A 17056-nucleotide genomic window follows, 5' to 3' on the forward strand; every position below is an offset into this window, starting at 1 on the left:
TTACCGCAGATGTCCATCAACCTCTGCAAATCTTCCTTGTTGTCGGCCATTAGCACTATATCATCTGCGTAGATTAATGCTGGTAGTGCCTGATCAATGAGTTTTCCTTGTTTGACTAAAGAGAGGTTGAAGCCAAGTCCCCTTGCCTCTAATTTGGCCTCTAATCCTTGTAGGTACATCATGAATAAGAAGGGTGACAGTGGGCACCCCTGCCTAAGTCCACGTTTCACCACTGTGGGCTTGGATACCTGTTTTTCCCACTTTTTAACTACCTTGTTAGTTTTATAGATTTCCTTTAAACGATTAGTGACTCCATCTTTTACACCCAGTGTGTCTAGTATTCCCCACAAGTCCTCTTGAACCACGCTATTGTACGCTCCCTTGAATTTCTGCAGGCCGGTAGGAAGCTTCACAGCGCAGCGCCTGATCTTGTGAAACGGCGCAGCCATGCAGGCAGGGCATTCAATTCCCTCCCTATTTTTTGTATACTACTGTCCTTGTGTACATCGTAGAACACATAACAGTAATGATAGCAAACAGATCATTGATTCGGGTAGGCTTGGTGTTTTATTTAAAATGGAACAACGAGGAAGCTGCTGAAGCTCGTGCCTGTATACAGCTGCTTTATATGGAGATGAAACTTTAACGAAAAAAAAATGTAATGATAAACATTAGGCTCATAACAAACAACATTTCTCTGAGGGTGCATGGAATATATGTCCCATGCAAGGCTATGCATTGCAGTCCTTACTGCATTAATTATGTACACGTACTGCAGGGCATGCAAGTGTATGCAGACACACGCTGACGAAATGACATTTTTTGCTACATACAAACGTGCACCACACCAAATAAGACGCACGTGTTTGTATAGTCAGGGAACACTCGTGAGTATTGATGAAATCACACAGCTCGCTTACAGTATAAAACAAACACAATTGCGAACAATAAAATGCGACGCTGTTTAAAGAGGCGGATCCAGGTTACGAGGAGAATTATCAGTATGGCATACACACCACGTGTCAAGCTTTTGCAACATCTAAAGAGACTAAATATGGAACGTTGCCTTTGTAAGTTAACATGACAGTACCAAATGGAGAAGCCACACGAGAGAACAATTCATCGTGGGCTAAAGAATGTGCTTTAAATATTATACACAGCTTTGCAAGATAATATCGACGAGTTTTACTCGTCTAGGTGTGGGAGGTGTAGGCCTGATAAAATGCGATGTTGCTTCAGAGCCTTTCTTTCGTAATATTGCAATTTTATTCAACTCTTTCAAACGCGGCACCGTAAATTTCTACTGGGTGCTCGAACACGGCAAGCAGGTCGCGGGGCAAAATCTTTGTAACATTTTATTACCGAAACAGCGATACTAGCAATGCTTGAGCTGCACTTGCTGTTTTCTAAATTGTAACCTCCTCAATCTCATCACTGTGATCAGGAAACAGAGAGGAAAAGTACACTAGTAGTACGTAGAGAAATATTCAATTTCAAGCCCTTTAGCAATATCATCTAAACAAATTGCCAGTTCACTGTTGAATTCTCGATGGAAACAAACAGCTGATCAGGGACGCAAGCTTGGCTTGGCACTGGCTTGGCCGTTCATACAGAGCCAAAAGCCGCTGCAGGAAACTGGATTGCGGATCGTATTGAGACAAATATTTTATACATTTTTGTTTTCTTTGTTTCATTTCTCTAATTGCTCTTGTGATGGCGTGGACCGCGCTTCGTGATCTCACGTACCAGCGCACTGTTTTTAAGTTTAGTATGGCGCACGATAATACATGATTGCGTGCTTTAATTTAAAAAGGTTCGCGAGTATGGCAGCAACACTGCAATGTCGGGAAGAGGCACGGGGAAGAGGATAGTAGTAGAACCAGTAGCAGCTGCATGCCCGGGTGGAGCGACTGATGCCCAGATGGAGGAATGTCAACCCGATGCCTTTTGTGTTGGCCGTTCTGGCAGTTCCGCCGACTTTATAGAAAGAGACGACCCCGTCGCTTGTCCTCTTCTCTTTTCCTTCGGGCATCAGCGACAACATTGACGGACGACGTGTTCGACTTCACCGTGCACGTGAGTATAGGTTGGTTTTTCATTCGAGTGAATTCTTGTTCAGATTTGCAACTTGTCGACTTCATCCTGATCACCTGTCACCGGCAATAAGTCACATACGTGTGATATTTAGGTGAAATAAATGATAATGCACATTTTCTGCTCCATTTGCGTGACTTAGCTACACCAGGACATGAGGTAAAGCCTTTGTCGCCTAGCCACTAGCAGGCAAGATCGATCACTCGCATTCTTCAGTTCACGAATCAACGCGCCTGCCTTAAAATTAGTAAGCTGCTCGCAAAGAAATCTTACCGAGGCAATTTTGTTTTCTGTGAACAATGCACCGTAGATTTGTCTTGAATAACAAAAAAAAAACTTGAAAAATAAATGTCGCGACCTTTTAGAAAACGCCGTGTCTAAGAGCTAGACGCGGCATTTTGTAAAAGGCTCATTAAATTCAGTATGTTTTCGTAGTTTCTGCTTGAAATTATTATTGTCTACGAATTTCATGGCCCAATCTATTGCTTTGGCTGAAAATCTCGGCGGCAAAAACTTTGTTCAGTGTCCCTTTAAGGGCAGGTGTAAATGCCATCATTTCAGTCGCAAATCTTTTTGCTAGTCGGTCGGCTGGTTAACAATAAGGGTACTAACTAGAGTTCCAGATTTCATCAGCAACACATCGTCATGGCTTCATCAGATGCTGCATTATATACATTCTATCCTCGTTTTTAAATAGGTGTACCGTATGGTCCACTGTTACAGGAAATAAGCGAGCTCATGGACAGGGAGCCATGTTGTGCTAACTGGCAGCGAGGCTTGTGAATGGGACGCATGCGCATAGAATCGGGGTGCGCCCAGTTTTGTCTGCCATTTCTCTGCCTGTACGCATGACAGCATTGGAAAGCGCATCCGTATTTTAGCTGCGCAATTTATCTAGCCCAGTGCCTCCTGCTTGAGGGATTTCCTGTGAGCACAAAAAATGCATGATTTGAATCGTTGCTGCAGTGTTTTGCAAGTTGTCACCGTAAAGCACATCATATTTTTCGCATAATGCTCGCTGCAACTAGCAAGTTTCGATGACTCAAAATGCTGTTCAGATCTGATGTAGCAAACATTTTAAGCTCGTCCTCGTGACCATGAAATATTGGTTTATTAAATAATGGAAGGCAGAGTTGGTATCAGTTGATTTACAGTGTGAAAATGAAAAGTGCGAAGGACCGTGCCTCGGAAGTAAACCCCGAGAGCATGAGCAGAGAAGTAGCAGATGAGGATGCTCATGCGCTGCATTTCCAAATCTCACCAGCACTAATGCTTGACGGACTGCTGGCCACGCACTAGCGTGTTCTTTCTGAAACAGGACTTTGGCCCTGTAAGCAAGTTCTTGAAGGGCATAAGTAAAACGTAGAATGGGCCCCCTAAATGCACCCATCCTTGAACCATTGTGCTTATGAATTAGTGCCCTTTTCAAAATACAACTATTCTGAGCTATAAATTGTGACAGAACAGTGCACGAAGTTTAAAAATGGGAAAAAAGTCTTTAAATGTCCCCTTTATACATAGTGTTCTTGTGATGTCACTTCTGCCGTTGTCGCCCTCTCCCGCCATGCCCGGGTAACTCCCTGGGTACCTACGGCAGTTCACGTGCTGCAGTGCGATTTGTTGGGGGCTCGTCATCTGTTGCTGTGAACGATGTGGAAGCATTGTGGTTTTTTGTTGTCTTACTTTAACGAGCTCAATGGATTAGGAAGGCCTCGCTCGTTCACTCGATACAAGACCAGATAATCAAGATGTGCGAAACATATGCCAGCCACGGCGTACACCGGCTGCCCGCCACAACCCATGAGGGCCTATTATCTTGCTTTCACTACAAATTGCCTGGCCCAAAAACAAGTGAAAGCTCGAAATCTCTCGAGCCGCAATTTTAAGAGTGGATGTGCGAAGCGCAGCTGCTCCCATCGAAAACTAGTCGTGCAGAGCTAGACAAGTTTACAAGAGATATAATATCATGAATATATTGTCACGGCCTACGCCACCAAAGTAGCAATGTGTCCCCCCCCCCACCAAGTGTTTTAAACAGTGCTGATGTTGAGCTTGAGCCTCTTTGATTGCAATTTGTGGAAATAGTCGAGGAAAATATTATACAAGGCAGATAGCGACTTTGCGTGGTGTGTGCCGCGGTAATGCCAGTCATCACTTTATTTTTCGCGTATGCTTTAACACACTTTTCACTTTGTATTTTGCTTTTGTTGTACGCTAATGTACAGTGGAGTCACTGAACATGATAGAGACCGTGTATAGAATTAATTGACTAATTAAAAAAAATCCTGACGCCCAACTTGAACCGATCGGCTATACTTCAAAGTGAACTAATATTGTTTCCCATTCTTTATAGTTTGTTTCAATGCAATACCAAATCTCCGCGATCGCCATCACGATTTTAACCGCCTTCCTCGCCATCATGTTTTTAACTGCGGACAAGTTTGTATGTACAGTATCTTGGTAAGCTATATCTGTTTGCAGGTAAATACTTGGCTATGGCACTTACCCGTAATGAAGTTGCACCTGAAGATGCAAATGTTGCAAAGTTTCTTCAAGTAGCTGTTGTTAATCTGCACCAGCCAAATACGCTGGTACTTTTAGGAAAATCGGAATGTGCGTTCTCAATTTCAGGTTATAAGAAGAACACCCTAAGCTCTGCTCCCTCTGCGTGGACTACTAAATCAACTTGCCTCACTAGCAGCTCATAATTTCTCAAACTTGCATCGTGAGGCAAAACTAAACGGGTGCAAGCACAAGGAGACAACATGGCAGTTGTAGGCGATAGATTCGGTTGGTGCCCGGGCATGTTGGTGGCACATTTCGGAAGTGACGAAAAGGCGCTGCGAGATGCACGTGCACACTTTGTATAGTAGCTGTATTGGACAGCAAACTTTTTTTCTTATCTGAGCAGTTTTACCAAAGGAAGCTTCATCATATGGCGTGATAAATGAAGCGAATCCACAGGTTGAACCACATCATAGCCTCGCTGTGCTTTTGTACTTTTTTTAGCTCGCAAAATTTATTTGTACATATAAGTGACAACTTGCCATTAATAAGGCAGCACTTGTTTCTTTACCATATGATCATCTCCGGTGTGCTGCTGCCTCAATATTTCAAATTCTAAGCATTTACACCATTGTATGCTAACTTTTCCTTCAAAGTGAGACAAGCCACATGTGTATCGTAGATCAAGAAGCATGCCAGTTTTACGTACTTGCAAGGTAAACATCAGAAATGCACATTTGATCAAAAATACTAGTTTAATGGTGCATCTACATAGCAGAGCACCTGTGGCACCTCGGGAACAAGATAATGCCACATATGTTACAAGAGATAATAAAAAAGACAGGGGACGTTCCATGAACAAATAGAAACAAAAATAAAATGGCACGTGGCAGCGAGCGAAGGCGGCAAGGGGGGGGAGAGCCCGTGGGACTTCAGCGGATGAACGTAAGATGTGTGTTTAATATGTGGAAGAAAAAAAAATTCAAAATTTTGGCGACTGAAATGAGGGTGACTTAGTGAGTGCGCTCATGACGAGAGTAAACACGGTTATTATTTTTTTTTTCAAATCTCTTTTGAAAGCCACAAAAAATCTGTATGTGGTGCAGCCTAACAGAAGGTCCGTGAAGGCAAATTATGAATTCGTCGTTGTACAAAGGGCTACTTTTTTTTCATGCGCACCATCCCCGCCGCGGTGGTCTAGTGGCTAAGGTACTCGGCTGCTGACACGCAGGGCGCGGGTTCGAATCCCGGCTGCGGCGGCTGCATTTCCGATGGAGGCGGGAATGTTGTAGGCCCGTGTGCTCAGATTTAGGTGCACGTTAAAGAACCCCAGGTGGTCTAAATTTCCGGAGCCCTCCACTACGGCGTCTATCATAATCATATAGTGGTTTTGGGACGTTAAACCCCACATATCAATCAATCAATCATGCGCACCATAAATAGTGCTCAAAATTTAATTGCATATGTTGTTTTCATCCTCGCTGTATTCCGTGCTGTTTATGATGTAAAAAAAAAGTAGCACGCTGAAGTGGTGCTGCTTTTGGGCAACAGTTGAAAATGGCGGGGTGCATGAATGCGGAATACTGCCGCTTACACTCAAATCACTCTTGTGGTCACCTCCCACTGTTTGCAGCATGTGTTGTGTATACACAGCTGCATATTTCCTAGCTAGAAAAATTTGATTTTAGGTGTTTCACGCCATTTTTCATGTAACTATTCCACAATTGCACACACTGATCAGCAGGCTTTCAATTGCGCTGAAGGACACAGGTGCCATAAAATTCATAGTCGATTCTTTCAAGAAACCGTATGTAAAGGCTGAAGCATCATGCGTACATACACATACCATATTGTTTTTTGTACTTTATGAAAGCTGCGAAGGTCTCATGTGCCTCCAAGCGTAACCTGTCTTATTTATTCTCCATCACCGCAAAAGTTTTGCGAGTTTCAAATAAAAGTACTTTGCGCATGGCCACTTTTGGGTAATTTTTTTGTGTAGGTGTTATTTGAGCAGCCTACAGTGTTTACTTTATAAGCCTGTATGTATATGGTGCATAATAAGGATGCAGAATGTGTGTAGCTGTACATTATAGATGAAGTGTAAAAATTAAGTGTGTCTATTGTAGTGTTCTTGCAACCAATCTTACCCCCGTATTCTAGAACGTCCCTCCACTCAACGCTTCACCTTCACTTGAGATGGCTGATGGGAGCGCCGTCTCTAAGCAGAGAAAATTGCTGCATGTCGGCAATAATCTGCTGTGATTCTCGAGTAGCGCAGCGTCGCTTTCAAACGAGCAGCGGCACAGTGCTCAACTCTGTCAAGTGAAGGGTGAAAGTCGAGTCGGGGGGAGCGTTTATGAATATGGGGGTTAGTTTTGTGGTCTTGTTAACCTGCCAATAACACTGGATTGATGCTACTTTGCTCTAGCTGTACAGTGCTCTCCAAGGCTCAAGGAGGCACCGCACGGGGAAGGCTCGGAGCAAACCATGCGTGAGTTTACTTTCATTGTTACACTATGCACGTATTAAGTGATAGACTTTAATGTATGCTATTTGTATTGTGCAAGTTTTTGGGGACATACAACTTCCAACACTTATATGTTCTGACGAAAATCACGCAAGAATGAGAAAAGCTTGTGCAAAAATTATGCAAGAGTGTAAGAAGCTTTTGCAGAAGTTTGTGAAATGAAGTTTTGAAATTTTGTGGCAATGTGTCATTGTACAGTGGTCAACAGTCTTGCTCAGCATGCTTGACTGCAGGGCTCCCGGCTGCACAGGCGCATCTACGGAGTGCCTGATGCATGATGGGCCAAATGTCAGCCTGCACACTGGTGCCTCTTATCCCCGTTTGTCTGTTACATCAGTGTCTCTTGTAAAGGGAATCAACTGTGCTACCTTTTTTTTCGAATGTAATAAGTTCTTTTTCCAGATTATTGTTGTTTTAAGGTAGAGCCTCACATTTCTATCAAATACTGAAGATTCTATTTTTCCTTCTAGATGCTATGAAGTCACTCCTTGTGTTACAATAGAGTGAACACTGTTATGAGAAAAGCTACTTTATGGAGTTAACTCACTCCATATTGACTTAACACACAGAATTGGTGAAAACTACACTCCATTCCAGCTGCATTAGGAATAATATTCATTTGCATACTTCTGTTTCTTTTGTTTGTTTGTTGGCTGGAGGTTTGGTGTATAGGGTGGCCAGAGGGCACTGTGTAGTCTTTCTTCATCTTCCCAATTTTGTGAACATCAATGGATAGCCGTATGGGAAGCAGCAAGCATGCTGAAACAGCGGTGCAAGCATGCAAGATGTTCACCATTGCATGCAGTCAGTTGCTGTGAGCAACCTACTGCATACAATTAACTGCGAGTGGTGAACTAACGCTGCACTATGTGTGCCTCCTGGAAAGCTGCAATGGTAAAGTGCCACAATCGTATAGTAACATGGATAACATCGCAATTTGTTTGTTGAATAATTTTGCAACAGAATTAATGGAGTTTTGGATAAATTTGTGTATCTGCCTGGTTCATCAAAGCTACAGAGTCAAATGCGGTAAATACTCGCGTATTATGTGTACTTTTTTTGTCAATCCGGTCATGTGCGAAGCTAGTAGGAATCGCTGGCCTAAAAGCTCAACTGGGAATATATGTTGCAGGCGCTGTCACAACTGTCTCAAAGCGGATTGTCATTTGTTTGCTAAGCCTGTTCAAATGCCCCCATTTTCTTGAAGTTCTTCCGAACAGTGCTCACAAAAACCAGTTCCCACGACAGGGTTATACCAGAGAACATAAGTACTCTCCAATTATTGTCGGGAACCCAACGTAAAGTAAGATGCAGACAAGGAAGCGCGATGCCAACACAGTGCTGTGTGTGTCGCCCTTCATGTGTGTGTGTGTCCATTCCTTGTCCCAGTCTTCTATTGCGTTGTGTTCCCTCCGATATCTAACCAACGCACCCAAGCTTCTATGCTAAGTCTTATTCAACGCACTCTTCTGCTGGCTCCCATACTGAATATTGCATGTCGAAGAACTCCACGCTGATGTGCTTAGCGGTAGCACGGTTTCAGTTTTCTTCGGTAAGCTTTATAACAGCAATCTGCCTCGTATATAATTATTGTAGCCTATCACAAGGAACGGTAAAAACGCAATGGCCAGATGGCGAAACCGAAAAAAAAATGAGTGCGAAAATCTGTCTCATCTAGTTGATGTGACAGGTCCTTGCACGCGTTCAACATCTGTGCTGTGTCTCGGGAATACATTCTTGCCGTGGAAGAGGTGGGAAGATAGGAGGCAAACCTTTAGGCATTCGGACTACACATAAACAGGTTTCAGTTTTCAAGTTCGATATTCTAGGGAAAGCATAAAAATTCATGGAAGAAGGGACCTTGCACTCAGTCCATTTTGTGTAAGACTGCACTCGCCTGCTCGACAAGAGATGTGCCTGACCAGAGCATCATGAAGTCAAATGTGTCTGTGTGTGTGCTGGCAAGGTGGCTCGGGCTGGTTGGGGAGGGCAAAGTATGCGAGCAAAAAGTTTCTTGTAGTAAAGCAGGCTGGCTAATTATACTGGTGAGCAAATTATGTGAGGATGCAAATTGTGCGAGTAAATATGGTATGTACATATAAGCACATAAGCAAGTTTTTAAATGCCTATAATGACGCTTTTCCTCTAATTAGAAGAAGAGTAAATAGGAAGAAGTTCAGAAAGCCGTGGATAACCAAACATTTGCATGAAAAAATCTGCACTAAGAACAAAATGTACCACTCCTTTATTCAGAATCGGGATCCCAACATTCTAAAAGAGTATAAAAAGTATCGAAATCAACTGAGTAAAGAATTAAAGACAGCAAAAACAAATTATTTTATCGAGCGTTTTACGAGAATCCAAAACGACAGTGGTAAAGTATGGAGAGAAGTAGCTAATCTAACGAAAGGGAAAGATAATAATGCGCTGAACGAGATAAGTACGCCGGACGGAAATTTGTGTGGTTTTGATTTAGCTTGTGCTTTTAATAAGTACTTTGTCAATGTTGGTAAACCGCTCGGTGATACACCTGAACCTGATAATGTATTGATTAACAATATTACTTCTTTATCGAAGTCTGTGTTTTTTTCACCCAGTTCCTCTCAAGAAATAGTGATTTTAATCAACAAGTTAAAAAATGATGTATCTGCAGGTCATGACGATATAAAATCTGTCCCCATTAAGCGCGTTGCGCCTTTGATATCTGACGTATTGTCTTATCTTGTAAACCTAATGTTTACTACTGGTGTGTTTCCTGATGACCTAAAAATCGCCAAGGTTTGTCCGATATACAAAAGTGGCAATCGAATGGAAATGTCAAACTACCGACCAATTTCTGTGTTACCAGTATTTTCTAAATTATTTGAAGGAGTTATCAATTGCAGGCTCGAATGTTTTTTCACTAAACACAACCTGATATCTGCTTGCCAGTACGGTTTTCTGAAGAAAAAATCCGCAGAGCAGGCGCTACTCGTTATTAAAGACAAAATACTTGAAAATATAGAACACAAACACTACACTCTTGGTCTCTTTTTAGATTTTCGAAAGGCGTTTGACTGCGTACAGCACAATATCCTTTTAGAAAAGTTGAATTACTATGGTGTACGTGGTGTCACACATAACTTAGTGCAGGATTATTTACGTCATAGGATGCAGTACGTACGGGTGAATGATGTTGCATCTAACCGACTAACTGTCACTTGTGGAGTCCCTCAGGGCTCTATATTAGGACCTCTATTGTTTTTAATATATATTAATGATATTACTAAACTACCAGGCTCTCATGACATGATTATGTATGCGGATGATACGAACATATTTTTTACAGCCAAATCTCTTGTACAAGCGGAAGCTACGGTAAACTGGTACTTAGGAAACTTGCAGTCATGGCTACAACGCAACATGTTTTCCTTAAATTTATCCAAAACTAGCTACATTATTTTTAGGCCAATTAATACTGCTGATTCATATAAGGCCAATATTCAATTTGGTCGGGTAAGAATACATGAGGTCGACTGCATTAAATTTCTTGGTGTCTGGTTCCACCAGAACCTTTCATGGAACACACATGTGTCAAAATTAGCATCTGAAATAAGTAAAAGTGTTGGCTGTCTCTACAAAGTAGCTTGTCTGGTACCCGTGTGGTTGAGACTGCAGATGTATTATGCGCTTGTGTATTCTAAGTTAACCTATTGTATTCTCGTATGGGGAACAACTACGCCTACTAACTATCAAAAACTACTAGTACTCCAAAAGAGAGCCTTGCGGTGCATTCATGGGTACCGTGGCAGACCCAAAGACTTTTCCACGTTGCCATTGTTCCGTACTTACGATCTGCTTAAAGCGAACCAAGTCTACCTCTTTCGACTGTTGCAGTATATTAAGAGCAATCAACTGCACACTCAAGACTTTACTTTGTCTAACGATGCATATCACTTTCGAAAACAAATCCACCGGGTCCCTAAAACGCGCACAACCTATGGCAAACAAAAATTAAATTATCAGGTCACTGTGGTTATTAATAAAATGTTGACGAATGTTGATTTTGATGTTGCATTGAAATTATTCAAAAAACAAACAAAGAAATATTTACTCGAATCTGATTTGTGCTTTGTATAAGCTTGTATTAAGTTTATATTCTGTATATTTATAATGCTTTGTATTTTGTCTACGCTGCATGCTTGGCAGCATTGTGTTACACTGGCAAATGCAGCTAACACTGCAATTATGTGTTTTCGTTTATTTATGTCAGACTGTACAAGGGAGCCGAGGCCTCTGTCAGGCACTCCAGCCTTTAGCCCCGGCTACCCCCTTTGTGTGAAAGGAAAATAAACTTCACTTCACTTCACTTCACTTCACTACTCTTGTATGTTTCAGCTCTATTGCTACGGATCCTGCGAATCCAACTTGGCATCCGGCAGCAACAAAGAGAGGTTCTGCAGGAGGTGCGACAGCTGAAGCACAAGGTACGGCTCTTGTCCGTGCCTCAGCATGCTCAGCCAGCACAGCGCCCCTCTGACCTTCCCCGGCTGCCTGCTGGTACAATTGGAGAAGTGGAGGCAGCAGAGGCAGCTGTGCAGAGTAAAGCTGTGGCTGCGGCTTTGGTGTCTATTTCTTGATTTTTAATATGCCTATGTAACATGCAGAAATTTAGTACTGCTTTAAGATACTGTGTTTCGGGAAACAAACTAGTCAGGTTATCTCATGAGCCACTGTACTACAGTCGAATATGAATAATTCGTACTCAAAGAGGCCAGAAAATTTGTTCAAATTAAAAGAAGTTCAAAATAATGAAAGCTACCATAATTACTTGAATCTAACACGCACCTTTTTTCCGGTTAAGAGAGTTCATAAATCGCATGTGCGTTAGAATCGAGTACGAAAAAAAAAACTGAATATGGTCATTCTATTGCCATCGCCACTTACAAAATGGCCGCCCCCTGCGTGCGTCGGCATGGCGCGTCGGTCATTTCTGCCTATGTGTTTCCCATGCGCGGCACTTCATACGTGTGCTGAGGAGTTCGTCATCTTGTAGTACAGAAGCATCGATGCCATGGTAGAGCCGACTCCAAAAACTCGACGAGTGCACCACAATGCTGCTTCTAAAAGAAAAGTCGTCGTGTGTGCCGGAACGGACAGAAATCGGGCCGCATCGCGGTCATTCGGAGTTCCCGAAACGTGCGTGCGGGACTGGCGGAAACAAAAGCAGAATATTGTCGACAGTAAAGATTCACGCAAAGGCTTCAGTGGACCACAGCAGGGTCGGTTTCCACAAATTGAAGAGCTGCTCGGCGAGTATGTGATTAAGCAGTGAGCGGCACAGCGGCCCGTGACGACAGAACTGCTCCAAGTGCAGGCTATGCAGTTAGCCTTAGAAAAAGGGCTAATGCAGAGCCATTTTAAAGCGAGCAGGTGCTAGCTAACGAACTTTATGAAGAGAAAAGGCTTTTCTCTCCGAAGGCGAACGGGCATATGCCGGAAGTTGCCGGAGGAGTACGAAGAAAAGCTTCAGAGTCTTCAGAGGTTCCTCCTAAACTTGCGGCACAACAACGGCTACTTGCTTGGGCAAATCGGGAATGCCGATCACACGCCTCTTTACTTCGACATGCCTGGCACCACAACCGTCTAGGAGAAGGGGGCGATGCAAGTTTGCGTACTGACATCGGGCCACGGTAAAACTAGAGTGACAGCAATGCTCTGTTGCATGTCAGATAGGCATAAGCTTCCCCCGTACTTTATATTTAAACGGAAGACGCTCTCAAAGAGAGTCGTTTTCGCTAGTGGTGTGATCAAGCGGGCCAACGAAAAAAAGGGTGCGCGTTGCAACCGACGTCTTGTTTCTTTTTTTTTTGTCGTGGAAACCGGGCGCGCGTTACAATCGAGGGCGCGGTAGTATAGAGTAAATACGGTAAACGAGCGGAGGGCTCACCATGCAGTGATGCGTGTGCATGGAGAAGTTTTATTCACAAATTACAGGACATCCGTCATTAATTAAAGTAGTCAATATATGTCTGTACACGTTGGCCTTGCAACGAGTCAACAAGTTTTGCGTGCAGTTTGCAAAGCATTTGTACTTCGGCTTCAGTATTCTCCTGGCAAAAGAGGTTGCGCGCGGCAATGTCCAGTGCTGACACTCTTAGAAGACAACTGTGTTTCCACTGTTACCATCTGCGCTGCAGCCGGAGCGTGGCCAGCACATGATGAGAATGGAGGAGCGTCTCCACCTGGAGAAAAGCAGATCGGCATTCGAGAGAGAAACACTCCGCGGCAGCTTTTTTTTTTCTCTTCATGCGCGGTGTTGAAAGGAGAAGAGTCTCTACATAGCAGGAACGAAAAACAGGGAAGCGTGACACCGGCGCGTTGCAGATCGGCATGAGAGAGGCAACTCTCTGCGACAGCTTTTTTTCCCCTCTTTCTCTTCATGCGCAGTGTTAAGAGGAGAAGGGTCTCTACGTGGCAGGGACGGAAAAAGCCGAAGCGGGGCACAGGAATGTCGCAGATTGGCATTTGGCAAACATTCCACCGCAGTCTTTTCTTTCCTTTACTTCATTTTCTTCTTCAAGCACAGCGATGAGGTGTCTGAAGTGCCACCGCAGGATTGGGCGGGGTGCTGAGAGCATTTTCGGAGCGCGGTATAGCTTTGATAGGACCACAGCGTCAGTTCAAGTTAAGTGTGTTGGAATTAATGAGATGCGGCATCGTGCATTTGATGGGCAGTGACTAGCAATAGCCTGCTTAAAACAGACATTCAGTAACTTTGTTTATTTATCACCCTATTTCGTGTCCGCTGCGGCTCTCTCTACTTTGAGCTACAGTTCACCCTGCCTTGTGTTAGCCGATTTCTTACTCTTTTAAAAATCTAACATGCACCCAATTTCGCAGTGTGAAGAAAAATGCACCTTTGTTTATTGTGATGAGATTTCTATAGCGACAGGCCTCTTTGTTGGCTATCACAAAAAAATATAAACAGCAAATGGTGCGACCATCTAGTGCGACCTTTATTTTTCTATCAGTTTCATCTATGACCAAGATTTGGTTGCTCTAAGGTTGCCTCTTAGTACTCCTTGATCATGTTCATTTATCTTGTTGTGCTCTGCTTACAATGCATTGATTAAAAACATGTCCAAGCTTCTTTTTGAATTCCACATATTTTATCGTTTTTCACCTGTAGAAGCTACTCCTGGCCAACATTCAGGCAAAGACATTGTAACCTCGAAGAAACGTGTATTGGCATTTTAGCACTGTACAAAGTAATTATACTATTTCATAGCTAGAATCAATATTTATTAAGGGTTATAACAGTGTTGTATTTGATTTCATAACAGCGAAACTGCATTCAGAGAAGGACTCTGATAGGTTCTCACACTGAGTGTGAGAGGGCTGATGTGGAAACCATTTTAGGTCAAGTGAGTTGAAGTTAGCGTAAAAAAACAATGAAATGTTGTGATGCCCAAAAATTCAAGTTGTTGTTTTCAGTGTCCTCTTCTTGCAGATTTTTATCATGAAAACATTTCGATGCGCTGTTGCGTTTACCCCATCTATGCTTCTTGCATTTTTTTACAGCGCAAGCACCTCCTGCAGATTGGGGGACGTGGCCTTCGAGAAATTGGTGTGAATGCCATGAAGGCTGTATTGGCACATGACGTGCAAGTGCTGTACAGCCTTCATGGCAGAAAAGGGAAAAGGGCCTTTGTGACCCTGAGGCTCTGTAGATTAGTGACAGGTTAGACTTGTTCATTGTTTTATGTGTGTGTACTCTTGTGTATTCTCTGTACTGCAGTGCTTCATGTGTACTATGGTATTTCTGTTCTTGTATGCAGATGTCATCTGCCAAAAAGCAGGGTGCGACCAGGCGGAGGCCCTCAAGTTTATTAAGAGGTGGCTGCCAGGGTCTGGTGATCGCTGTGGGGGCAGGAAGCGGCGCTTCAGAGAAGCATTTGTTGTGGAGCAGCCCGATGATCCCCACTCTCAGAGTGCTGATTATCGGCTGCTCGCGGCAGCTGGCTTCCTGCCCAGCCACAGCAGCCAGGGCCTTGACAGCACCACTGTCACTGTGCCCCCAACGCAACCTCACCTGCAGTAGAGCGGGCCTTTTTTAGTTGTGTATATATATTTTTCAATGTATACATTTTTTGTTGTACCAAATAAATAAAAAAAACAAAGATTAAATAGTCTGCAGACTGTCGGTGGTGCACTGTTCGGCTAGCTTATGCTGATTCGGAAGCACCATCACCATGTTTTAGTTACAAAAAAATGCTCTAAACTATGAATATTCTCAATTACCATGTGGGGGACATATGTGGGGATTGCAAGTGGGGGACATATGCTTTCAACATTTACTTCCTAACGACTTTTTTCGATCTGCTGTACCAAATACCAGTACCAAATAAAGCACTCGCTATTGCAAAAGATAAATTGGTAAAAAAATAAACTACACTTCTAGTGTTAGCAAAGGGAATGAAGTATAAAAGATGAAATAGATCGAGTAACTGCTTTCAGTTCTCAGCATTCAGTTTTCTGTTGCCCCAAGTATACAGGGCTGCAAAGCTACAAGAGCGGGTCATCGAGGCATATTGTTTAAATCTTCCGGTAAGAAAAATTCCCTACTAATAATGGTTACATGATGGCAAGCCAATCAGTAGCCAATATTCGTCGTGCAGGAAACATCGGTGTAATAACGGCATTTGATTGGCTGCAATGTGGCCCTGGATTGGTCCAATGTCGGTCGTACATCCGTAGCCAATATTCGTCGTGCAGCAAACATCGGCGTAAAAATGGCATGTGATTGGCTGAAATATGGCCCAATGTTGGCCGAACATTGGCAGCTTTGTCGGCAATACGATGGGCCTTCGTCGGCCCAATGTTGGTTGCATACTGGCTAAAACATCGGCAAAACGTCGGCCCATCATTGGCTTGAACGTCGGCCCGACATTGGATGAAGTTGCACTTCCGACGTCGGCCCGACGTCGGTGCCGATGTTAGCCGATGTTGGTCCAAGATTGGTCCAACGGCGGCGTGCTGCCTGGGTAGAGACTCCTCAACTAAAAGCTCCAGAGCTAGACACTCCACAACTTGAAACTCCGCAACTAGAAACCCGACAACTAGAAACTCAACGACTACAAACTCCACACCTATAAATTCCTCAACTTAAAACTCCACAACTAAAACTCCACAACTAGAAACTCCATAACTAGAAACTCCGCAACTAGAAACTCCACAGCTAGAAACTCCACAACTTGAGAATTCGCAACAAGAAACTCGGCAACTAGAATCTCCACAACTAAAAACTCTGCAACTAGAAACTACGCAACTACAAACTCCGCAACTAGAAACTCCACAGCTAGAAACTCCACAACATGAGACTTCGCAAATAGAAACTCGTCAACTAGAAACTCAACAACTAGAAACTCCACAGCTAGAAACTCCACAACTAGAAACTCCGCAACTTGAGAGTTCGCCACTAGAAACTCCACAACTAGAAACTCCACAACTAGAGACTCCACAACTAGAAACTACACCACTAGAAATTCCACAACTACAACCCTCACAACTAGAAACTCCATAACTAGAAACTTCGCAACTGGAAACTCCACAGCCAGAAACTTTACAACTAGAAAAACCACATCTAGAAACTCCGCAACAACAAACTCTGCAACTAGAAACTCCACAACTAGAATTTCCACAGCTAGCGACTCAACAACTAGAGACTCCTCAACTAAAAGCTCCACAACTAGACACTCCACAACTAGAAACTCCGCAACTAGAAATCCGACAACTAGAAACTCCACAACTAGAGACTGCACAACTAGAGACTTTGCATTTAGAAACTCCTCAGATAGAAACTACACAACTAGAAACTCCACGACTAGAGATTCCATAAGTAGAAACTCCACAGCTAAAATTTCCACAACTACAAACCCAACAACTAGA

The 17056-nt window shown here is 43.3% G+C and overlaps 1 protein-coding gene across 2 annotated transcripts; it reads left to right on the top strand.

The window, feature by feature from the left end:
* Nucleotides 1–1755: 1755 nt before the first annotated feature.
* On the top strand, nucleotides 1756–15249 carry LOC142768755 (uncharacterized). 2 transcript variants are annotated; one of them, XM_075870755.1, is made up of 5 exons: nucleotides 1756–2076; nucleotides 7036–7090; nucleotides 11504–11592; nucleotides 14690–14849; nucleotides 14947–15249. In XM_075870755.1, the coding sequence occupies exons 1-5, from the start codon at nucleotides 1930–1932 to the stop codon at nucleotides 15207–15209; spliced, it is 714 nt and encodes a 237-aa protein (XP_075726870.1). In that variant the 5' UTR covers nucleotides 1756–1929; the 3' UTR covers nucleotides 15210–15249. The 2 variants fall into 2 exon arrangements, with proteins under 2 accessions (XP_075726870.1, XP_075726871.1); XM_075870756.1 differs by having other exon boundaries at nucleotides 1936–2076; nucleotides 7028–7090; nucleotides 14947–15248.
* The last annotated feature ends 1807 nt before the right edge of the window (nucleotides 15250–17056 follow it).

This window comes from Rhipicephalus microplus, chromosome 8 (assembly GCF_043290135.1).
Source record: "Rhipicephalus microplus isolate Deutch F79 chromosome 8, USDA_Rmic, whole genome shotgun sequence".
Lineage (NCBI taxonomy): Eukaryota > Metazoa > Arthropoda > Arachnida > Ixodida > Ixodidae > Rhipicephalus > Rhipicephalus microplus.